This window comes from Chlamydomonas reinhardtii, chromosome 7 (genome assembly GCF_000002595.2).
Source record: "Chlamydomonas reinhardtii strain CC-503 cw92 mt+ chromosome 7, whole genome shotgun sequence".
NCBI lineage: Eukaryota > Viridiplantae > Chlorophyta > Chlorophyceae > Chlamydomonadales > Chlamydomonadaceae > Chlamydomonas > Chlamydomonas reinhardtii.
Window position 1 is genome coordinate 6,020,688 of NC_057010.1, and position 23,261 is coordinate 6,043,948.

At 65.4% G+C, this 23,261-nt stretch overlaps 4 protein-coding genes across 4 annotated transcripts; 1 reads left to right on the forward strand and 3 right to left on the reverse strand.

Moving 5' to 3' along the window:
- Positions 1-452: 452 nt before the first annotated feature.
- CHLRE_07g354750v5 (uncharacterized protein) lies at positions 453-3,606 on the reverse strand. Its single transcript, XM_043064631.1, has 5 exons — positions 3,463-3,606; positions 2,757-3,056; positions 2,373-2,518; positions 1,831-1,990; positions 453-1,517 (listed from the first exon to the last, which is right to left on the reverse strand). Exons 1-5 carry the CDS (start codon positions 3,467-3,469, stop codon positions 1,489-1,491), a joined length of 642 nt encoding a protein of 213 aa, XP_042923199.1. The 5' UTR covers positions 3,470-3,606; the 3' UTR covers positions 453-1,488.
- An 86-nt stretch (positions 3,607-3,692) lies between these two features.
- Positions 3,693-6,018, reverse strand: CHLRE_07g354800v5 (uncharacterized protein). Its single transcript, XM_043064632.1, has 4 exons — positions 5,842-6,018; positions 5,626-5,715; positions 5,057-5,467; positions 3,693-4,748 (listed from the first exon to the last, which is right to left on the reverse strand). The coding sequence occupies exons 1-4, from the start codon at positions 5,902-5,904 to the stop codon at positions 4,644-4,646; spliced, it is 669 nt and encodes a 222-aa protein (XP_042923200.1). The 5' UTR covers positions 5,905-6,018; the 3' UTR covers positions 3,693-4,643.
- Positions 6,019-6,070: 52 nt separating this feature from the next.
- On the reverse strand, positions 6,071-15,158 carry CHLRE_07g354850v5 (uncharacterized protein). The gene is made up of 17 exons (XM_043064633.1): positions 14,574-15,158; positions 14,271-14,370; positions 13,903-14,027; positions 13,501-13,660; positions 13,201-13,319; positions 11,868-12,921; positions 11,664-11,710; positions 11,213-11,317; positions 10,209-10,955; positions 9,685-9,939; positions 9,162-9,390; positions 8,759-8,940; positions 8,443-8,580; positions 7,898-8,144; positions 7,613-7,713; positions 7,117-7,356; positions 6,071-6,910 (listed from the first exon to the last, which is right to left on the reverse strand). Exons 1-17 carry the CDS (start codon positions 14,763-14,765, stop codon positions 6,734-6,736), a joined length of 4,218 nt encoding a protein of 1,405 aa, XP_042923201.1. The 5' UTR covers positions 14,766-15,158; the 3' UTR covers positions 6,071-6,733.
- Positions 15,159-15,328: 170 nt separating this feature from the next.
- Positions 15,329-23,260, forward strand: CHLRE_07g354900v5 (uncharacterized protein). Its single transcript, XM_043064634.1, has 10 exons — positions 15,329-15,798; positions 15,957-16,065; positions 16,244-16,342; positions 16,473-16,636; positions 16,765-17,068; positions 17,155-17,309; positions 17,408-18,097; positions 18,185-18,521; positions 18,612-18,725; positions 18,823-23,260. The coding sequence occupies exons 1-10, from the start codon at positions 15,713-15,715 to the stop codon at positions 22,867-22,869; spliced, it is 6,105 nt and encodes a 2,034-aa protein (XP_042923202.1). The 5' UTR covers positions 15,329-15,712; the 3' UTR covers positions 22,870-23,260.
- Position 23,261: the final 1 nt, after the last annotated feature.

Consider the following 23,261-nt stretch of genomic DNA (forward strand, 5'->3'; position numbering starts at 1 on the left):
CGTTAATGCATGGCCCGGGCAGGGGGGGGGGGTACGAACTAAACCTCCAGACCCCATGTCCCAAAACCTCCCGACCCCCCCTCCGGACCGACCGACCGACCCCCACCACCGTGCAACCCCTCAAAACCCCCTCAAAACCCTTTGGTTTTTAGCCAGGTCGGTGTCAATCGACTGCTCTCGGCGAGCTCTACAATTGTACACCTCCGGTTCAGCTGGAGGCACAACTTGACTGGCAGCCATGCCACACATGTCCATGTGTCCATGGCCGACCACCGACCCTTCTGTCAGACTACCGGGGCGTGCGCTTAAGCTTACAATTGCGCTGTACATATGATGTTTGGGATTGTGTGCCGGAAGAGATTGGTCGGCTTTCTCCCGGGATCATGTGAAGAATCCCGGGATTCATGTCACGCTCGATGGCCGGCGGCAGCCTTGTCGCCATGACCCACACGAAGCCTTGGCCGTTACACGTTAGCATCAGATCGCATAGTCTCCATGACACCAGTGAGAGACGCTCGAGTGGGGCTCTACGCTACTACAATGCCGATGTGGACGGACATGCGGCCGCTTTCCAGAGGCCAAACGTTCTGCAAATGCTTTAGTATGTGTATGCTAATGTGTGCTAGTACTTGTGCTAATGGGAGCGTTTAGAGGGGCGTTTAGGGCGCAGAGACGAAATCTGGCAGTCCCACCCACATCCGCGTGACGAAACCTTGGGGACCCCCAACCCCGACGACCGACCCTGAAGTTTGAGGGCCCATAACTTTGCAATTACTACCCTGATTGAAACTCTGAAAGTGGATTTGGAGTCCTCTCGTCAAGCTCTTTCGTTTTAGAACATGGGGCCTTTCCCAGTCGAAACTACCCCCCCCCCTGGCCCGGGCGTGTAACAACCAGCCGAGGTGCCCCTGCCCTCAACAAATAATGCCAGGACAATCTTCAGCCGACCCCAGTCTCGTTGCCGACTCCACACCGCTCACACTGTTAGACACACCTGCTGCGCATTGAGGCGCTTGGAGAAGCCCGTGAGAGGATCCTGGTGCCCGCCATCACGTCATGCCTTCCCTACGTCGTTCAATGGCCGTGACAATCAGGCCGCTAGCTGTCTGAGCTGTCTCCCGGCAAGGCCCGCACCATCGTGCCCCCGCTTGGCCAAGGAAGGCTCGCGGCGACATGGAGCGGCGCTGGGATTACTCCTGAGTCTGGTGCATATACACCGTGTGCCAAGTTTCCTGATTATGAAAGGTACCAGAAATGGAGTCCCCAAACGTCGTAACCAAAATATGCGCCGCGCCTCTACCCGTATTCCGAGAGGTTGCACCTCAACCAGTCTCCGCACGTCAAGACGCACTCCGTCACACTTTACCAGTTCACCATTGGTGTCAAGGTCATGACTCGTTGCCTCCCCCCCCCCCGGGTTGCCATCAACAGGCGTGCTCTGTGCGTGTGCTTTCATAAAGCAAATCTCTCTCTCTCTGCTTGTTGTCATCACTTGAGATCATACGAGAAGATGTAGCCTGTTGATTAGTGTTAACACAGGAATGAGACAGTCAAATGGCAAGATCATCTTTGGCCCCGGCAAGGCATGGGGCTCTTGCTGCTAAATTTATGGGTCAGGGATGCATGCACTGGCTTGCTCCGATCCGTGCCGGATGCCTGTGGGACCAGCAATACTGGTCCCCGGATCACTCAGCCTATAAACCATGTTCACTTCCAAAGCTACCCGAGACCGACACCCCTGACCACACCAAGTTGCACTTGTAACTTGCAACACTTTACTTGCGCCCCATCGAATCTCTCCATCCGCATCCCGTTGACGCCCTCACGCACCTGCTTGTGCGGCGTCGCAGGCGCGGTAGTTGAGCGCGCGGCCGGTGGTGGTGCCGGTGAAGGCCAGGCTGACGCCGTGTGTGGGAATGGACACGTGGCCGGTGATGCTGGCCGCCGCCATGTACAGCGCACACACATGGTAGGTGCCCAGCAGCGGGGTCTGTGGTGGCATGATGAGCGGGTTGGCGGCCACGCAGCAGGTACAGTGACACCAGTGAGCGAGCATGCAGAATGAGCGGATGTCAAGGTCACGTCGTCATGGCGCCGAGGTGCTGGGGTCGCGGGTGGTACTAGCATCCACACAGTTACCCACACATACATGTACACCTATGTAGCATCGCGCACCCGCCCACACCCGTGCCCCAGAGCCCGCCCCTTCTACTTGATCCTGTGGCCCCCACCTAGATGACATGAAGGCAACCACCACACCTGCCCAAGCCCCCGCACGTCTCTCCTGCTCGGCTCCCTGACACCTGTCTCTTCGACACGCACCACACATGCGCCGCATCAGCGCATTCCCGTCCCGCCCCTTGCCCCCACACCTCAAACTCCACGGTCTCCGGCCCACTCCGGGCGTTTGTCTTGGGCGTGGTGAGCCGGCCATACCCCGCCTCCGGACAGGCCGCACAGCCCTTCTGTACGAAGCTGATGGTCGTGCTCGCCGGGGGTGGCGGAGACACCACAATGTCTGCAGGGGTGCATGGGCGATGGGTGCGCTGTGCGCGTGACCGCGCGTGTGCCACAGAGCGGGGACCGCCAGGGGCCACAGCAGCTTTCCGTACAATGTGGTGCAAGCCACGCACGTGCCCACAAAGAGGGATTTAGCGTTCCGCATCCAGTCACCACAGAGTCCTATCCCACCACCGCTACTGGCACCTTCACGCCATCCGCTCGCGCCTGCCACCCACCCACACGCCGCCACTCACCCACGTCCCCGGTGAAGTTCCAGTCCAGTGAGAAGACCACCTTGAGCGTCGGAGGCAGCGCGGGCGGCGGCGGCGGGCTGGTCAGCAGCGACGGAATGTCGCGGTCGTTGCTGGTGCTAGGTGGGCTGCTGGTCGGGCTTGGGGATGCTGCACGCGGCGGAGGCGGGTGCAGACCACGCCGGCCGCCAGCAGTAGGTGACCGCTGCGAGGGCGGGTTTCGCCTGCTGGAGGGTTTGGGGTGCCCTGATCTGTCTACCTTCCATGCTTGCGTGTTGGGGTCCACTTTGATGATGTTGCCCGCTACAAGGGCGAGGGGAAGGTGGAATGAAAACGGAAGGGTGTGAAGAGTGGCCCTGAGCAGGCCACTAGCAGCCCCACTCCCGCCTGCCCGCTTGCTTTGGTTAATGCGGTGTCTCGTCCGCTGTGCCACCTCTCCATGCAAATGCTAACGAACGTGTGATATCTATGCCAAGGGCCCCGTCTGGCAGCGCCGCGACATACGCGACCGCGCATGTGAACTCTGCTCAAGCTGACGAAGAGTTACAGAGCCTGAGCCGGCATATCAATGGCCAATGGCTCCCATGGGTACTCCCAACAGCGTTATGATATTTTAGACCATGACGAGGCAGTAATGTGCAAGAGCACTTGAAGCGTTGCATGGATGCTAACTTCCTCAAGTCTCGCCTAGACAAGGCTCCAGGTTTACCTGTCATCTGTGCGAATGCTAGCGTCATTAATGCCATGAGATGAAGGCAATTGGATCCTCGCCCAAGCTGTGCCATGTTCGATTCGCTCTAGCAACGCGGGGCAGTTTGAAGCCAGCCTACTACAGCCTTCGGTTCCAAGTAATATGTGTGCCTGTATTCTACTGGATGCACCATGTTTGCAGAGGCCTGGTGGTTTTGCTCGCCGCCCACCCTTGCCACGCGGGGTACCCGGCACCTTCTTACCCATGCGCCTTCTTCCCCGCAGCCTCCCGTCCGCTCGTTTCTATGAACGCTGCCCCATGGGCGTACCCTTGTGCCTGTTTCCCAGGTCAATGCCTGAAGGCTATCAGTTCACTGTCAGCGCAGGGAGTAGCTCGCATGACAACGAGCAACCGGGCCGCCGGGCTAACTTCAAGTTCCGTCCAGGCGCAATTCCAGCCGCAATGCCGCCAACCTGCCCCTTACCCTGTCCCATGACTCCCATCGCATCCAGTCCCAGCACACACGTTACTCCACTCGACCGCATGTAGTTCTTAGCACGCGCTATGCGGTTCTGCACTACGGCACACTCAGAAGCACGTCCCACCCACCCGCTGGGAACTCCACTTGCGTCCCAGGCCCCAGTATGCATCATGTCATTGATTGGCGCCTCGCACAGGTAGATGTACCCAAACGGGCCCATGCTACCGTACTGCAACGCTACTGCTCAGGGTGCTATTACTGTATCACGCTTTCGTCACTTGCATGCAGCGACCCAAAGCAGAACGTATGAATCCAATATGATCAGGGTCATCGGGACGTCGCGCATTGTGCCGCACCACGCGCCGCTCCGCAATGCACTTCTCCCGTCTCCAACTCACCCAACCATGTATAAGGCCACCCCCACCACTGTCGCACAAGCTGCTTACATACTGCAACGCAGCCGGCTCATTAACACGTCGCTGCCTACACAATCTCGAACACTTCCGTCACGGCCGCTTCCCGCCCGCCACCTTTAGCCCCCCCCGGTCCCTGCAACAATCTGCTTGGCAACGCAGCACTCTTTGTTGCGCAGTGCCCTCACACCTCTCGCTGCCACGAGCCAACACCGCTCCTCCCGCCCGCCACTGCTACTGCCAGCTCCGTGCCAGCTCTCCGGGCCCCTGCTACTGCCCCTGCTCCATGCCCCTGTCAGCGCCTGCTACTGCCGCCCCTCCTCGCCGCCGTCCACCTGCTCCATGTGGGGCTCCAGGGCGGTCAGCAGCTGCTGCAGCCGGGGCGGGTCGGACAGGGACAGGTGGCCCAGCTGGAAGGGAGGAGGCAGAGGCAGAGGCGGGGAGAGAGGGGGAGGCGGGTGCTGTTGGTTTTGGTAGACTATCAAAGCGCCAGACCAAGCGGGGAGGGGGTAGGCAGGGAGAGCGGTCGCGGCAGGGAGAGGTCTTCAATGCGCGGATGGTAAATGATGCTCGACTGTTGCGTTTTGAGGCCATACTGTCATTTTGACAACTGTCGATCCGTGTAACCCAGCAGATGCCACTCCGCATGAACTGCGGTACAGACCGACACCGGCACGGCCGCACACATGTCCCGCCCCGAACGTACGGCGGCACCCACCACGGCCTCAAACGCGGTAGCCCGCCGGTACGCATCCTGTTGGCCTCCCGCTGAGGTGAACCGCCCGCGGAACTTGAGCCGCCCATCACCGGTCCCCGCGGCCGCCAGCCCTCGACCCCGGCCGCCTCGGCCGCCTCTCCGGCCCGGCCCCGCCCGGCCGCAAACGCCAGCGGCCCGGCCTCCTGCCGCCGCTTCCGTGCCGCCCCCAGGACCCCCTGCTCCATCTGGCCCTTCTCCTCCTCCTCCTACATTTCCGTCTGCTGCTGCTGAGTTTGGTGCTGCTACTGCTGCCCCTGCTGCCGCTCCGCCTCCGGCGCCGCCTCCCTGCACGCGCTGCGACCAGCCCAGCAGCTCGGCCTCGGCAGGGCTGAGCTGCCAGCCCGAGGACAGCAGGCAGTCCAGGTAGGCGGACTGGTGGCAACAGGAGGGGGGCGGGTGGGGGGGTTGGGGCGAGAGGGGGGGGGTAACCGGGCGGCATGGATTAGACAGGGAGGGCAAGGAGGGGGCAGTTGGAGGCAGGCGTGCGCAGCGTTTACGGAGGATGCACGGGCTTGCCTGGGACTGCTCACCTGCCGGGCCGCGCTGGTGTGGCGCTCCGCGGCTCCTCGGTAGGAGGCAAACACCTTTGGAGGCGAGAGGTACTTGCAACGCACATGCAACTGGAGGAGGTAGGGAAGGGGATGGCGTGCGTCGGGCAGGGGAACAGAGGCCGCAGCCTAGGCCCCGGGCCGACGGCGGACACCGCCGGCGCTCCAAGCTATAATAACGGTGTTTTAAGGGCTTACCGACCATACAGCATCGCCGAGGTAGGCCAGCTGCTGCGGCGTGTGAGCGGTCCGGAGCGCCATTTCGAGTAAGCAGCTACACCTAAATATGTGTATGGGCAGCTGGTGATGTTTTGTTACATGCTACATATATCACACAACGGACCGCGGAAAGAAGCGAAATGGCGAAATAGGTTTTCGTCAAGTTTTGGTTGATGGCTGCTTCAACTAAATGTGGTTAACATAAATGTTTTTATAATCTTTACAACGCGTGCCGCTAAGGCCCTTAGCCCTGCCCAAGCCCGCATGGGCACCCGGGGCACTAACTCGTGTGCTCAGCAGTATACCCAAAGCACCACACGCCCCTCAAGGAGTTTTAGTGGGGCCACAACTCAGGACTCGAACCATGTACTTACTCATGCTCATGCCAAAGCACCACGCAAGGACATCGTGCAGTATTTCCTCCTTCACCATGCAGAGCAGTGGCTCTGTCCCTTTCACCCCTGCACTCTCACACCCGCCCCGCAAGCTAAAAAAGCTCCATGTCCTAACGTTGACGGCGCTGCTGCAGCGCGCGCGGGCACAGTCTCACACTGCCGCACCAACACGGCAGACACCCTATCATCAGTGCTGCAATCACTGCGTTTATGCGTACCTCCCAGGCCCTTTGCAGGAGCCCCTAGCCTTGGCAACATTTTACGGTATCACACGTGGTCAGTGCACTCCAACCCACCCAACTCCACAACTTGTGTGTGCATGCCAGCCTGCCCACAACCTCATCCCTGCACCTGCTACGTCCTTTCAGCAGGCCTTCCTTCTCCTCCATAGTCACCGGTAGCGCCTTTGCTTTCCCGAAAATGCTCCTAATGCACGTCAACGCCCACGCTCCAGGCCCTCCCATGCCGCGCCTTGCTCAAATGCGCAGCGGCGGCTTGGGCACGGCGGTGGGGTCGTGCCCCCGCACCAGCGCCTTGGCCACCAGCATCACGGTGTGTGTGCGGTTGAGTGCGGCGGTCAGCTCGGGCGCCCAGCCCAGGATGCGGCACACAAAGGTGCTGTAGGTCTCCGTGGGCATGCGCCGCCACGTCACCTGGTGGTGTTGGGGAGGGGGAGGGAGAGGGGGGGTTGCAAGGTTGGGGGTTGGGGAGGAAGGCAAATGGCGAGCAATGGAGGAGGACGGGCGGAGGGCGCTTGCCGAGACAAACAGCGCAACGGGGGCGAACACATCGCTCTCTCCGCTCAACGCCACTAGCCACCCATCACAAGCCCGAACGTGTCAGAGAGACAGCAACTCACCCCGAGCAGCCACGCGGTGGCTCGTTGCCGCTGCCGCGTCGCCTCTGCTGCGGGGTCCAGGCTGGCCGCCGCCGCCGCCTCGCGCGGCGCCGCCCCCGCCGTCCGCGCCATGGCCTCAGCCGCCATGGACCGTGCGGCCAGGGCGGCAACGGACACGGGCGCACACACAGCCCTCGCCAGGGCCTCCGCCATTTCGGGCCGCGAGCGCAGGTTTGTGAAGGTGAGGAACAGCTGAAGGATCTGTGCGGGGTGTGTGTACGTGTGTGTGTGTGGGGGGGGTGGGGGATGCGGGGGCGGGGCTGGGTTGGGAGCGGTTGTCTTGACCATTCCCAGTAAGGACCGGGGTGGCATGGCACGGAGGGGAGATCGGAGAAGAAGGGGGCCAGGAAGGATGAATGGGTTGGCAGTAGACCCGCGTATTCAACATGCTGCGGTCACGTCGTGGTGCAGCGTGGCCCACATCGACTCAGCAGACTCGAAGCCAGTCGCGCCTCACCTCACTGCGCGGCATGAAGCGGCCCGCGTCTCGCGCTACACGGGCGGCGGCGATGGCGCAGCGTTTGGCCACTGCACTGGCGTAGTCGTCCGCCTCATTGCCTGCAGCCGGTGCAGCGCGGGGCCGGGCGGGGTGGGTCTGAAGCTAACACAATACGGCGCAACCATTCTTACTTATAGCAGCTCATATGACGCTATCGAGCTACCTTAGCAACAGCCCTCTGCGCGTTTCGCTCCCGTCTCCTCCGCACCTGCGCCGCCCAGACCTGCCCAGCCCTGCCCGCACCTGTGGCGGCCGCTGCCTCCGCAATGGCATCCTGCAGCTCGGCCCAGTCCTCGCCCGTCTCCTCCGCCTCCTCCGCCTGCTCCTGCGGCCCGTACTGCCCGATGTCCCGCCCGTCCGTCAGCTGCCGCCACACCGCACCCGTGGCGGCGGGCCGGTCGGTGGGCCTGGGCACGGGCGCGGCGCGCGGTGTGACGGGCTGCAGGCTGCGGGCGGCCGCCTCCGCGTCCTGGCGGGCCTCCGCGTCCGCCTTGGGGGGTGGAGGGCCATGGGGTGGGTGAAGGGGGGGGGGTTACATTCATGACTGCCGTATGTAAGATTTGAAAGGCGTAGCCAGGTGTGTGTGTGGGGGGGGGAGGGGGGTCAGGGCCGCGAGGGAGGTCAGCCGGCAGAGGCGCCCTGAGTGCACGCGGGAGTGGTGCGGGGATCCGGGCTATGCAAATCGGGATGCACAGACGCATGTCGAAACCCCTTCGCTTGCAATTCCCCAAGGCCACAGGGCGCCCACCCGCCCATGCATGCATGTATGCTTGACGCCCCGCGCACACCTTGGCTTTGGCCAGCTTGGGGTCCTTGCCGCCGATGACCATGCGCCGGGTGGCCTCGGCCTCCGCCGCCGCCCGCTGCCGGGCCGCCACCGCCGCCGGGTCCTCCGGCTCCGGCTCAGCCCACAGCCGCGGCGTGACCTGCGACCAACAAGCAGGGCGGCCACATGTGAGAATTGAGATGCGCAGTCGACACAACAATGCGCAGCGGGTTACGTGATGAGCCCACCAGGCATCCCCGCCCGCGTCTGAACAATGCACCCCAACCCACAAACGCCAGCCCCCCCAAAACAATCTCCCGCCCCCAGCCCCCACCCACCTGGCAGGCGGTGCCGCTGGCGATGCCTCCCGCCAGGTCGCCCACGGCGTTGAGTGAGGCGGCGGCGCGGCGCCGGTTGCCGCCGTGCACGGAGCGGCCGGAGCGGCGGCTGGCGGCGCTGTCGGCGCGTGTGAGGCCGGTGGCGCGCGTGAGGCCAGTGGCGCCGGTCATGCCGGTCAGGCCTGCGGGGGCCGGTTATTGGGGTGGCGGGGTTAAGTGTGGTGTACAACATGTCAAGATGTCATTCAAAACGCGCAGTTAAAGGAGATACCGTGCAAGCCGCACATACCTGCGCTTCAACCCTTACCGGGTTACGAACCCAACTGCTGGCCTTTTGCCTTAGAACCCCGCCTGGCACCCACCACTCCCACGAATTCCCATCCCCTACCCGCCCACCGCGCACCGGTCATTGCCGAGCCCACGCTCATGGTTTCGGCGTCGTCGCCGCCGCCCTGGCCGTCCTCGCTGACCGGCAGGCCGCGCGCCCGCCGCATGGCCCGCCGCACCTCCGCCTCGCGGCTGTGCTTGTAGTTGCGTGCCTGCGCGGCCCTCTCCACTGCGGCCTGGCTGACGCCCACGCGGCCGCCGTCCTCGGGCGGCGGCAGGTCGGGCCGGGCCAGGCGCGGCGTCACCTGCGCGGCAGCGGGCGCGTGGGTGCGTGGGTGGGTGGGTGCGTGGGTGGTTGGGTGGTTGGGTGGGTGGGTGCGTGGGTGCGTGGGCGCGTGGGCGCGTGGGTGGGCGCGTGGGTGGGCGCGTGGGTGGGTGGGTGGGTGGGTGCGGGTCGCACAGAGCCGCCATGGACCGCACGTGTCAGTTACACAGCGCGTGGGTACAGCAGGCATGAGTAAGGGTCCGGCGTGAGGGTGAATGGCGGGAGGAAGTACAAGAGCCCCGCGCCGGGCAGGCAGGCACCGTCGTGTACGCACCTGGCACATCTTGGTGCTGTAGTGGTACACGTCCGTCGCCGCCACCTCGGCGGGCAGTGGGCTCTCGAACAGCCCCCGCCGCCGCCGCGCCGCCCGCGCCCGCCGGCTGTTGGCTCCGCCCTTGTCGGCCTGTCCCGCGGCGGCAGGCGGCAGCCCCTCCTCGCCCTCCGCGGGGTGGTAACCCCGCGGCGGCGGGAACTCGTCCAGTGGCGGCGGCAGTGGCTCAAAGTCCTCCGCCGCCATCTCCTCAATGTCCTGAGAGAGGGTTAGCAGACGCCCGACAGATGAGAGGGCGCACGTGTCAGTGTGCGTGTGTATATTAGCACACATATACATGCACCCACACGTACACCTCTTCTCCACCCATGATAGGACCCAGTTGACCAGCACGGGCATGCCGTACAAACCCCCTTTTACCCCCCTTTCAACCCCCTTTAGCCCGCCTTCAACCCCCTTTCAAACCCCCCTTCAACCCCTCTTCAACCCCCTTTCAAACCCCTCTTCAATACCCCCTCACCCCCCACCTCGTGCAGGTACTCCAGCAGCTCGCCATTGACGGGGCCGTGTGAGAAGGGGCTGGGCGCGGCAGGCGTGCCGGGAGCCTGCGGCCCCGCACCACCCTCCGCCTCCCCCTCTCCCGCCGCCGCCCCGCCCGACTGCCCCATGCCTGCCAGTCGGGCGTAGGCCTGCGGCAGTGCCGCACCGCTCATGAAGGGCCGCAGCCGGATCCAGCGCTCGTACAGCGTGGCGTGCCGGCACGCGTCCATGATCCGCAACACCCCCGCCCACTCGTCCACTGCCACCAGCGCCGGCCAGGCCGCCGCCTGCTGCAGCGGCGAGGGCGTCACGGAGCGTGTCTGCGGCCGCGAGTTGGGGGCGGCGGCGGCGGCGGCGGCGGGGGAAGCGGCGGCAGCGGCGCCTGGCGGCGGCGCGGTGGGGTCTGGACTGGGGTTGCCGGCGGCGGTGGCGGCGTACGGCGAGGGAGCCAGCGGGTCGGGGAAGGGCGTGGAGGGGATGGGGGAGGACACGATGGGTGAGGGGGAGATGGAGGTGGAGGTGTGCAGGGCACCGCTGCCGGAGCCAGTGCCGCCGGGAGACCTCCAGTCACTGCTGGGGCCCGGGCCCACAGAGGCTGTGGCTGTCTTGCGAACCGCGGCGGCGGCGCCGCCTGCCGCTGCCGTCTGCTCCTGGTCCCCGGGCTGCTGCCTCCATCGCTCGGGGTTGTTGATCTGCAGCTTCTCGTACAGGTAGGAGGCCTGCTCCACAATCACCTGAGGGCGCGGCAGTGAGGGCGTGTGAGAGTGGCAGTGACAGCAGCACGGCACAGCTGTCGTGCAAGCGGTGCCGCCCCCTGGTAACGCGGGTGCCCACAGTCCAGCCGCCAATGCCCTGCCGCCCCTCTCAACCTCTCACCACATGCCCCTCACCACGCCACAGTCGCAACCCATCATCTCCCCTCCCCCCCAGGCAACGACTAGGGCCGTTTTCGTCGGGCTCCATGTCCCCCTCCCCCCCGCCGCCGCCTCACCTGCAGCCAGGCGTCTATCTCGGCGCTCTTCCTGCCCAGCCGCGCCATGTGCGGCAGCAGCAGCAGCTTGGCGTCCAGCCGGTCCCACTCCAGGCTGGCGGCGGCCTGGGGCAGGCAGTGGAGGAGGAGGAGGAGGAGGAGGAGGAGGACGTGGAGGAGGACGTGGATGTGGGGCAGGTGGGAGGAGGTGAGGTGGAAGGTAGTGCGCGCGTGAGGAGGGGGCTAGTGGGGGTGGTAGGTGTGGGGGCATGGGCGCTTAGTGGGGCCGTAAGAGTGCGTTGAGGATTGGCCGGTTGATAACGCTGGGACACGTAACCCTCCCCGTGTGTGCCCTCTTCCCCAGAGGTGCAGCTCACACGTTGCATACCCACCGTTACCCCTTCCCCACAGCTTGCTCTCTAGCCACACACCTACAACCCCCCTCAGGCCCTCAGGCCGCTGGGGCCCTCACCGTGAGGTGGTACAGCAGCACGTGCAGCTTGGAGGTCATGGAGGCCTCTGTGTTTGCGCAGAGGAAAGGGAGGAGACGAGGAAGAGGTAAGGGACCCACAAACACACCAATAGAGCGAGGCGCCTAAACCACATCCGCATCCCCGCGACCAATCCTCCCACCCCGGCCTCGGCCCCGGGGCCCCTAGAATTCTATGCCGCTCACCCTCCTCGCTGACTGGCAGCAGCGCCCGGGCCGCCTCCATGTGCTCCGCATACAGCCGCGGGATGTCGTCCCACCGCCGCAGCACCAGCGGCCCCGGCATGAAGGGCGCCGGCAGCCGCAGCTCCTGCTCGCCCACCTGCAGCACCGCCGCCGCTTCGTTGTCAGCGGGGCCGGCCGGGCCCTGCGCAACCGCCGCGTACAGCGCCGCGGCGCGGGTGCGGTGGATGGGGTGGCTGAAGGGCACGCCGTAGGAGCGCCAACGCGACATGGGCGCCAGCAGGCTGCCGCTGCCGCGCATGGCGCCGTGGTGCGCGCCGGCCGCCGCGGCGTCCTGGCCGTTGCCATTGCCGCTGCCGCCGCCCTTGGTGGGGGAGGGGGAGGAGCTATGCCAGCCAGGCGGGCCGGGCGAGGGCGCGCGCCGTATGGCCCCAGGCCCCGGGGAGGAGGGCCGGCCCGGCACGCCGGGGCCCGGCGACGGCGCGCGGCGGGCTGCCGCCCCGCCCGGCACCGCGCTTCCCGGCCGTACTGCAGGAGTGCCGCTGCGATTCACGCCGCTCCCAATTTTGTTTGCGAGCACGGAGGAGGAGCGCACGCCGCCGGCCCCGGCCGCGGTGGGTGAGCCGTACATGCCTGCTGCCGAGGCCGGTCGGAAGCCCATACTGGTGTGCGGCCGCTGGATGCCGCCTGGCCCGGAGCCGGGGCTCGCGGACCCGGGCCGCGCAGCGGCGGCGGCGGCGGCGCGCGCCGCCGCCGCCTCGGCTGCGGGCATGGGCCCGCGGATGCCGCCGCCGCCGCCCGCCGTGGGCAGGGGCGTGGAGGTGGTGGCTGGCAGCAGGCTGAAGAAGTAGCCAGCGGGCACGCGGCGGGCGCAGCCGGTGCGCACGCCACTGTGGTCGTACAGCACGTGGTGGCAGTAGGCGCCGCCGCCGGCGTGCCGCAGCCCGCTGACCAGCAGCCGCCGCGCATGCTCGCCCCAGGTGTTGGGCTTGGGCGGGTCGATGAGGTGCGCGTCGCGGTCCTTGTCGCTGTTGCGAGCCGCGCACTCGTTGGCAGCCTGTGTGTCGGCGTGTGTCGGCGTGTGTGGTGCCGTGCAGTGTATGAGGGGGGGATGCCCGCTCTGATGCCCAATCGGTCACTTTACGGCGGCAGGCCCCTTCTCCAATCTAATGCCTTCCACGTCCTTCATGCCCTTCGCTCCTTGGCGCCGCCAAAGGCTGCTCCTCAGGCCCCAGCCCCGCCCAGCCCCGCCCAGCCCCGCCCCGCCCCGCCCAGCCCAGCCCCGCCCCGCCCAGCCCCGCCCCGCCCAGCCCCGCCCCGCCCAGCTGCACCGCACCTTGGTGTCCGGGTGGTCCACACCGTGCGCGTCACACCACTCGGTGGGCTCCTCATGGGGGCGCAGGGCGCTCTTGGCGGCGCGGAAGCGCATGCGAGTGCGGCTGTACTGGTACTCACCTGTGTATGGGAGGAAGTATCAAGTATGGACGGTGTGGAGACAAGCACGGTGGCACATGCGCCGCCTCGGCTCAAGTTACAGACATTGCCGTCTACCTTCAAACCCCCACACCCCAAACCATCAGCCCGCAGCTCTCCGTACACCGCATCTCCCAAAGCGTCTCAGCCCCACTGATCTCACCCCGCGTGGTGAACGCCACCACCTGCCGTGTCTCCCATGGCATGGTGGGCGGCGGCGCGCCGCCCGCCTGCCAGGCGCTGTCGCTGGGCGGCGGCTGCCAGCACACCACACAGTCCACCTGGGCGCTGCTCCACTTGCCGTAGTAGGTGCCCAGCCGCACCTGCGCGCGTCGGGGCCGATGGGAGATCAGCAGGACGAGAGTGAGTGGAGGGAGGGGCGTGCAGGCGTGTTTAGAATGAGCCCCAGTCCGCACACTGGACCGCAGCCCGGGGCCATAGCCAGCTGTCCATACCCATCTTATTAACTCCGCTGCCAGCATCATCCCGCTCCCGCTTTCATTGTCATCGCCAGCTCCCACTCCCCAACCGCTCCTCAATCGCTCCCCAACCGCTCCCCCCGCACCCTGATGTCTGGGAAGGTGCTGTGCTGCAGGTAGGTGTAGCTAGCGCGGGGGTCGTGTCCGCCCTCCAGCACGTAGAAGGCGCCGGGCGGCAGCACCGGCCACAGCAGCTGCGGCAGGGCGAACACTGCGATGGGGAGGCAGGGAGTGCAGGAGGGAGGAAGCGGGAGATGTTGGGTTGCGGTGAAGCCAGGAAGCGCATAAGCGACCGGCTGCGGTGCTCCGGACGCCCGTGCTAACCCCATCCAGCTCCTGCAGCAGCAGCCGCTGTGCACCTGCACTTCAAACCCATCCTCTACAGCACATCTCCGCCCGCCTTCTCATCCCCCCCCTCGCTGCTCCCTGTTCCCGATCCGCTTATGCGCCCCACCCGCGTCCAGTCGCGCGGTCTTGGGCGTGTCATCCGGCTCCAGCATCACAAACCGCGCCGGCCGCATGCGGTCCTTGAAGTAGCTGAGGGCTATGCCCGACTGCATGGCGGCAGGTGTGGCGGTGGTGTGGGCATGGGAGGCGCTCTAAGTGCATGTTCAGCAGCAAGCGAACACTGCGATTCTCAGGCGAAGGCCTCGCGTGTCAGCCGTAACGACGCATGGAAAGCACAACGGTATCCCAGGACGAATCCGAACGTCATTTGCTGAGTGCTGCACACGCGGATGAACACGCCGGTGCTCACCCACGGGCGGGTGCCCTCTGACGTTTCTCCCGGTGGCATCTCATCCCGGTGGCTCCCCGAGCGCCGCCCGAAGCTGCTGCTGGGGCTGTAGAGCCCCAGGGCCGTGGACGGCCGCTGAGCTGCGAGGGCCCGCTGGGCGTGGCTGCTCACTGACACTGACCGGCTGAACGCCGGCTCTCCACCAGAGCTCATTGCTGATGTTAAGAGCTGTGAAATATACAGCTCCTTTTGCCAGGGCTCCTGGCGCCCGCGGCTTCAAAACAACATGCTGCGCGGCGAATGCGCCCACCGATAGTTTTCGGACCGCGCCTCAGTTCGAGTGGCTCTCTATCAGATTTAAAGTATCAAGGCGCGTCCTTTACGCGATGGAGAGGCCGCGTGGGTTGATAATTACAAACCAAAAGTTGCAAGGTCAGAGTGCAAGTTGTCGATTGTCTGGCGTGTTTAAAAGAAGTCAATCGGAATGGAAGCGATTATTGAGCAGTTATGGTACAGTCTGCAACGAGGAAGCAGAATGAAGTCTGGAATGAAGTCTCCGAGGCTCTGGTTTGGCCTGTTATGATAGAGTGCACAAGCTCTTACACCAAATACATCTACCTGCAAAATAAGAATGTGTGTAGGCTATATGAGGAACATATCACCCCCCTGGCGGACCGGCCCGGTCGCGATGGCGGACCGGGGGCGGACCGGGGTCGTACGCGCCCGGTCCGCAGAACTTATCGCGTGCATAAACGGCACCATAACGCACGAGTTAGAGCAAGGCAATTTGAGCAAACGATAGAGCACATAATGAAATGACTATGAAATAAATCACCGCTCAAAACAGTGCCCACCTGAGGCGTCGGGGGTCACACCGGGGATGCAAGCGCGTTCGTCGCGTTATCAAACCACGCTAATTTGCGTCCGCTGCAAGGAGATATCTTACAGTTGATAGCCCACTACTCATCTGAATAGGTTTAAGCCGGAAATCCTGACTGCCACGCTTGAACGCTTCTCTGCAAACCTGACTCTGCCAAACCTGACGATTCCTACAGCACTGTGTCTCGCAAGCTAAACAAGATGATATGGTCTTCGACATTAGCTGGCGGGGCGGATTGAATAGGCCCTCTGGCGGGGCGCACTGACTAGGCCCTCGCAGAATGGCCACTGCTGCCCGACAGCTGGAGCGGGAGACCGACGCAATCCTAGACAATGCTGAAGATGATGGACATGGTGCTGGCGCTAGGTGCGTTACTGACACGGCACGGTTCGGAGCACGGCACGGCGTCACCTCCCATCCGTCGCCTCGTCATCCTTATGTCCTTACCTGCCCTTCTGCAATCGCTATGGACATCAGTGTTGCTGCCACTTTAATCGATTGTTGAATGTGCTATGTGCAAGCAGGTACGACTACACCCAGGAGGAGCTGTTGAACCTGGGGGAGCGGTCGCGGCAGGGGAAGCACTCTAAGGGAACCACCAGAACATACAACTCACAGCGCAACAAGCTCGAGGTGAGGGCTTGCCAGGGGTGCATCGATTCATGCCAAGCTTGCCAGTATGGTGGCAGGTGTCTGTTCTTCTCCTTGCTTGCGCTGCCATGCACATGTGCTGCTGAATGCGAATGCCGCTGCTTCACATGTGCTGAACGCGAACGCGACTACATGTGCTGCATGTGAACGCCACGCACAGGCGGTATGCAGGGAGAAAGGCGTCGATATTACGCGGGTGTACGGGTCAGAGCTGGCTGCCCTCATGGGAGTCGTCTTCAGAAAGATGGCGGACGACAAGGTAAGTTAGAGCGCTTGCTGCGGTACGGTCAAGCTGGGTTCTACGTTCTGCCTGTTCTGCATCATAGGGTGCACGCTTTTGCTGCGTACTGGTACAGGCACCCAACACATGCATGCATTCCTTTTTGCAGCTGGGGAAGAAGTCACTGGAGGGCGCACGGAGCATGGCGGTGGCCCTGGACCGGTCAAACCGCTTCGGTCTAGCGGCCACAGAGCCGCCAGTTGGCGAACACAAGATCTTCAAGGAGGAGTACAGCCTGGCGGTCCGGAAGGCGGTGGGCTGGAAGGGTGACAGGTGCGACGGGTGTATTACTGCTGATGCTGCACATGCTAGGGTTTTACACGCGAATGTGTCACCGCATGCTGCACGTGCTAGCCTTTTACACGCTTTCGCCAACAGTGCCCAATGCCTACTGCATGCAGGCCACCGGGCGATCCACAAGCTGGGACAGTCAATGACGCCTACACGCCAGAGCAGTTCACTGGTGCCTGCAAACTGCTGGCCAGTGGCGATGCAGCGGCGGAAACGCTTGGCACGTGGAGCACCTACAAGCAGGCGTTGTGCGGCCTGACCCTGCTCCTTTTGCACCACACCGTGTCGCGTGGTGATGACAGCAGGCTTTTCCGCCTGTGCGACATCGGCCGGCCTCGGGAGGCAATGAACATCGGGCCCTGCAAGGCCAGGCTTCTGCCCATCATGTTGTACGGCGGCAAGACGCAGGGCATGGTGAGCTCGCAATCTTCTTCCGCTCCTTATTGTTTCGCTCCTGTCCGTCTGCTCGTCCACTGGCCTTCCCTGGTACTGCACCGCAGAGCAATCGTGCTGCAACAGTGGCGTTCTTGCGTGGCGCGACGGCTGTGCTGTGTTGCGTGCGTGCGCTGGCTGAGTACTTGTACGTTCGGTTCGGCCTGCAAGCGGGCGTGAGCGAGGCGTACCCCGTCTTCACCCCTGACGATCCCGAGGACTGGTGAGCCAAACGCTACCTAGTGACATGATGTTCGAAGGGCATGCAGCCATCAATTACTTGTTGGCAGTTGATAAGTGCGCTTGTCGTTTACCTCACAGGCTGAATCGCCCGCTGATGCGCGCCTACGACAACCGCGGGAAAGCAGTGCCCGCGGACGAGGAGAGCCACAGCCCGGGAAATGGCGAGGTGCAGGAGAACGACGGGGCGCCGGAGGACGACGGGGCGCCGGAGGACGACGGGGCGCCGGAGGACGAGGCTATGGGCCATGGGCGCGGGCGGGGCCGTGGACGGGGCCGTGGCCGCAGCCGTGGAACCGGCCGTGGGCGCGGCCGTGGGACCGGCCGCGGGCGCGGCCGTGGGTGCACCAGCGGCACGGAGGGCAGCGGCGAGGAGAGCAGCGGCGAGGAGAGCAGCGGCGAGGAGGGCTGTGAGGAGGAGCAGCAGCTCAGAGGGGCGGAAGGCGACGAGGCGGCTGCTGGCCACCGAGGGCGTGGCCGAGGGCGTGGCCGTGGGAGCGGGCGTGGCCGTGGCCGTGGCCGCGGTAAAGCTGCGGGGGGCGGGGGGACTGCCAGGCGGTCCGCTGGTGGGCGTGGCCGCGGCATGAGTGAGGCCCAGGCGGCGTGCCGCATCCGCAGCACCTTGCGCAGCTACAAGGCCGCCGTCAAGTCCCTGGACTACACGCAGCAGCTCAATCTGGTGGACGAGCTGTTCCGCCTCCTGGCAATCATCACCCGCAAGAAGACGCACGCGTTCCGTGTGGGCGCCGCGCAGTGGCTGGACTCGGCTGGGTGAGAAAGCTACACAGGGCGCATACACCTCGCGCGTAACATGTGCTCGTCTGACATTTGACTGCTGCTCATGCATGCGCCAAACAGGGCGTCCAAGACAGTCATCGAGCGGCTGGGGCGCTGGTTCAACAACGAGGCCATCGTCAACTCCTACCTCCTGCAGCAGCCTCCCGAGGGCCTGCTGCTGCTGGCGGGCTTCCTGTATAAGGACAAGGGCCAGACGATGAGCAGCGCCTACTGGGCGCCGCGATTCATGGCTGGCATCCCGGCGGTGGTGATGGAGGAGTGCAAGGTGGCGCTGTTCCCGTTCTTGCCGCAGCTGCGCGAGACGGTGGATGCCATGGGCACGGAGTTGCGCCTTGAATACATGTCTGTGTGCAACAACTTGAGCGCCATGGAGTACATCAGCGAGTGCGCCGTGCAGGTAACTTGCCCAGACTGAAACCTTATCTGAGCCCCCCCTTCCTTGCAACGGTTGATGGTTGACGGTTCCAAATCTTAACCACAACTACAGGACACGCTGGAGCTTGCCGACACCGCCCCACGCAACGTAATGGTGCTGCGGCTGCAGCAGATTCCGGGTTGGGTGGCCGTCCGCAACGCGTACGCGAGCGCCCTGGTACAGCAGGTATGCGGGTTTGGCGCGAGTACGCGGGAGTACACGCATGAAAAATGCCTTGCGGCTTCATTGCCTGACGGCCCATGGTTCTGCCCCGCTTGTGCAGCGAATCGCCGTGACCAAACCACCCGTCCAGCTCGACATCCTCGCTGGGCTGCAGCAGCAGGTGTCTGTGCTGCCGCTGCAGCTCTTCGCCGTCATTGGCGAGATCCAGCGGGCACAGCAGGAGCGGGAGGCTAGGCTGCTGGAGAGCTTCAAGCGCTTGCTGGCGGATAAGGAGGCAGCCGCTGGCCGCAACTTGCTGGCGGGAGGCAGCGGAGCTGCAGGTGGCTTGGACGAGCCGCAGATGTACGCGCAGTCGCAACGGCAGTCTGACCTGCTGCAGGAGGTGCTGACACCGACGCGGGCCACCCAGCAGGCACCCTGCTCGGGTGACGGCACACAGCAGCCACAGGAACTGCAGCAGCAGCTGCGGCCCCGGCAGCTTTGGGCTGCGCCGGTGGTCGGCGTGGGGGCAGGCGGGGCATACGGCGGGGAGCAGCTTGGCGGCAGCCAGACCAGCCCGAGCCACTTTGGCATGCCGCCGCAGCCGCCGCAGCAGCAGCAACAGCCGCAGCCACCGCAGGCTTGGGCTGCGCCGGTGGTCGGTGTGGGGGCAGGCACGGCGTACGGTGGGGAGCAGCTTGGCGGCAGCCACACGGGCCCAAGCTTCGGCGTGCCGCAGCAGCAACAGCCGCAGCCATGGGCCTCGGCACTTCCGCCGCACTTCGTGTCCCCCAGCCTCAGCCAGCTGCGCCATGCGGCAACACAGGCAGCGGCTGCTGTGGCTGCAGCTGCCGCCAAGGCACAGGCCAGCCCAGGCTACACCGGCACGCCGCCGCCGCAGCAGCAGCAGCAGCAACAGCCGCCGCCCCCGCACGCTTGGGCTGCGCCGGTGGTCGGTGCGGGGGCAGGCACGGCGAACGGTGGGGAGCAGCTTGGCGGCAGCCACACGGGCCCAAGCTTCGGCGTGCCGCAGCAGCAACAGCCGCAGCCATGGGCCTCGGCACTTCCGCCGCACTTCGTGTCCCCCAGCCTCAGCCAAGCACACATGCAGGTGCAAGGCATGGCGTCACAGGGTGCGGTGGTTGGCGGTGTGCACGTTGGAGGGCAGGGCGTCAATGGCCTGACTGGCCTGGGCTATGCCGGCGCGCAGCAGCAACAGCCGCAGCCATGGGCCTTGGCACTGTCACCGCGCTTCGTGTCCCCCAGCCACAGCCAGCTGCACCATGCGGCAACACAGCCAGCGGCTGCAGCTGCCGCCGGGGCACGCAGCCAGGCCAGCCCAGGCTACACCGGTGCACCGCAGCAGCAGCTGCGGCCAAGCCAGCTTTTGCCCAGCTACAGGCCGGCACACATGCAGCTGCACGGCACGGTGCCACAAGGTGCGGCCGTTGCGGCTGCTGTGGCGGCTGCTCGTGCCAGCCTTCTTGCGGTGCAACCGCGAGGCATTCCGGCTGGGCAACTGGTTAACGTGCTATCTCCGACACGTGGTGTTGTGCCAGCGGCCAATGCCTGGCAAGCAGGGCTGCCTCATGGGGTGGGAGGTGGGGCCGTAGGCCTGGCTTCGGGCACGCTGCAGCCCTTGATGGTGGTACAGCAGCACCAGTACCAGAACCACACGGTACTGCAGCAGGCGGGGGCAGCGCTGTCCCGGCAGCAGGTGGTGGCGGACAACCCCCATCACCAACAGCAGCAGCCGCAGCAGCCGCAGCCAGGCGACGACAGAGGCGGAAGCAGTGGGGCTAAGGGCTACACACAGCGTGAGCTACAGCATCTGCCATCAGGGCAGGCTCCCTGGCCAAGCATGAAGACGGCCTTAGAGCTTTACGACGTGTGGACCCACGGCCACGGCAACGGCCCTTCCCTTCACTCCTTGGTCGCCACATACGGGCGTGCGTGGCGGCCCACGTGGCTGAAGCAGAGGTGGAGCGAGGTGGCTTGGATGTACGACAACTTGATTTGCCGCACTGCTGCAATGCGGCGGTGCTCAGAAAAGCAGGCCGCCATGTTCTGGACGGAGAAGCAGCAGCAGAAGGGCTTGGGCAGCCTAAACCAGCTGTTGAAGTACGCAAAAGCAATGACCCAGGAGGAGCTGGATGACTATATCTCATGCCGCCGTGAGGCGGCCTTTGTGTCGCCAGCAAAAGGGCAGCAGGCGGCAGCCCGCGTGGAGCGGACTGAAGTGCTTCTGCAGCAACTCCGTGCTGCGAGCACGGTGGGCGCCGAGCGCAGCGGCCAAGCCCCTGCTGCTGGTGTGCCGGCGCCACTGCCACCGCAGCAGCCGCCGCAGCCGCCGCAGCAGCCGGGCTCTGGTGGCGGTGCGGCGGGCTTCGGCGCAGTGGACGTTGGGGGGTTGAGCACGGTGGGCGCCGAGCGCAGCGGCCAAGCCTACGCCGCTGCTGCGCCGCCGCCACCGCAGCAGCCGCCGCAGCCGCCGCAGCCGCTGCAGCAGCCGGGCTCTGGTGGCGGTGCGGCGGGCTTCGGCGCAGTGGACGTTGGGGGGGTGAGCACGGTGGGCGGCGAGCGCAGCGGTCAAGCCTACGCCGCTGGTGTGCTGGCGCCACTGCCGCCGCCGCCACAGCAGTATCAGCCGGCGCAGCCGCCGCAGCCACCGGGCTCTGGTGGCGGTGCGGCGGGCTTCGGCGCAGTGGGCGTTGGGGGGGCGAGCACGGTGGGTGCCGAGCGCAGCGGCCAAGCCTACGCCGCTGCTGCGCCGCCGCCACCGCAGCAGCCGCCGCAGCCGCCGCAGCCGCTGCAGCAGCCGGGCTCTGGTGGCGGTGCGGCGGGCTTCGGCGCAGTGGACGTTGAGGGGGTGAGCACGGTGGGCGCCGAGCGCAGCGGCCAAGCCTACGCCGCTGGTGTGCTGGCGCCACTGCCGCCGCCGCCACAGCAGTATCAGCCGCCGCAGCCGCTGCAGCAGCCGGGCTCTGGTGGCGGTGCGGCGGGCTTCGGCGCAGTGGACGTTGGGGGGGTGAGCACGGTGGGCGGCGAGCGCAGCGGTCAAGCCTACGCCGCTGGTGTGCTGGCGCCACTGCCGCCGCCGCCACAGCAGTATCAGCCGGCGCAGCCGCCGCAGCCACCGGGCTCTGGTGGCGGTGCGGCGGGCTTCGGCGCAGTGGGCGTTGGGGGGGCGAGCACGGTGGGTGCCGAGCGCAGCGGCCAAGCCTACGCCGCTGCTGCGCCGCCGCCACCGCAGCAGCCGCCGCAGCCGCCGCAGCCGCTGCAGCAGCCGGGCTCTGGTGGCGGTGCGGCGGGCTTCGGCGCAGTGGACGTTGAGGGGGTGAGCACGGTGGGCGCCGAGCGCAGCGGCCAAGCCTACGCCGCTGGTGTGCTGGCGCCACTGCCGCCGCCGCCACAGCAGTATCAGCCGCCGCAGCCGCTGCAGCAGCCGGGCTCTGGTGGCGGTGCGGCGGGCTTCGGCGCAGTGGACGTTGGGGGGGTGAGCATGGTGGGCGCCGAGCGCAGCGGCCAAGCCTACGCCGCTGGTGTGCTGGCGCCACTGCCGCCGCCGCCACAGCAGCATCAGCCGGCGCAGCCGCTGCAGCAGCCGGGCTCTGGTGGCGGTGCGGCGGGCTTCGGCGCAGTGGACGTTGGGGGGGTGAGCACGGTGGGCGCCGAGCGCAGCGGCCAAGCCTACGCCGCTGGTGTGCTGGCGCCACTGCCGCCGCCGCCACAGCAGCATCAGCCGGCGCAGCCGCCGCAGCCACCGGGCTCTGGTGGCGGTGCGGCGGGCTTCGGCGCAGTGGACGTTGGGGGGGTGAGCACGGTGGGTGCCGAGCGCAGCGGCCAAGCCTACGCCGCTGCTGCTCCGCCGCCACCGCAGCAGCAGCAGCAGCAGAATGGTGGCGGCAAAGGCCGTAAGCGCGCCAGGGCTAGCGGTGACGACACGGACCAGCGGCGCCTTCCTCAGGTTTCCAACTGCTACATGCTGTGGGTGAAGGACAAGAAAGCAGAGGCGAAAGCAGCTGGAGTCAAGGAGGACTGGGTGGGCCTGCCTAGCCGGGAGCAGACCAAAGCGCTCTCCAAAATTTGGAAGGCGCTGCCCATTGAGGTGAAGGACACGTACAAGGCAAAGAGCATGCTGCTGAGGTTGGAGCGGCAACAGATGTGACACAGCTGGTAAGGCTGATGCACTGTCTGGTGGTATAGCGAACGGTGATAGGTAGGGCAAGGCGGCGCAGCGGCGGCAGCGGCGATGTAAGGCTGGCGTGGTGTTGGACATGGCAAGGCACTGTGGCGCAGTGATTGGAATGACATTGCTTCAGAATATGTTACAGGGAGAGGGGTTTCCACCCTATCAGTCCGCATATGACATGTGATCCTCGGACCAGAGTGCCGCTGCCACTAGCCAAGAGCCTGCAGTTCTTCATGAGCGCTCCTCCTCCTAAATTTGTTAAGCCAGCCAACTCATTCAACTCGTCCTGACCGCTGCCCTCAACTAGTTCTGGCCACTGCCCTCAGCTCGTCCGCGCCGCTGCCCTCAACTAGTTCTGGCCACTGTGC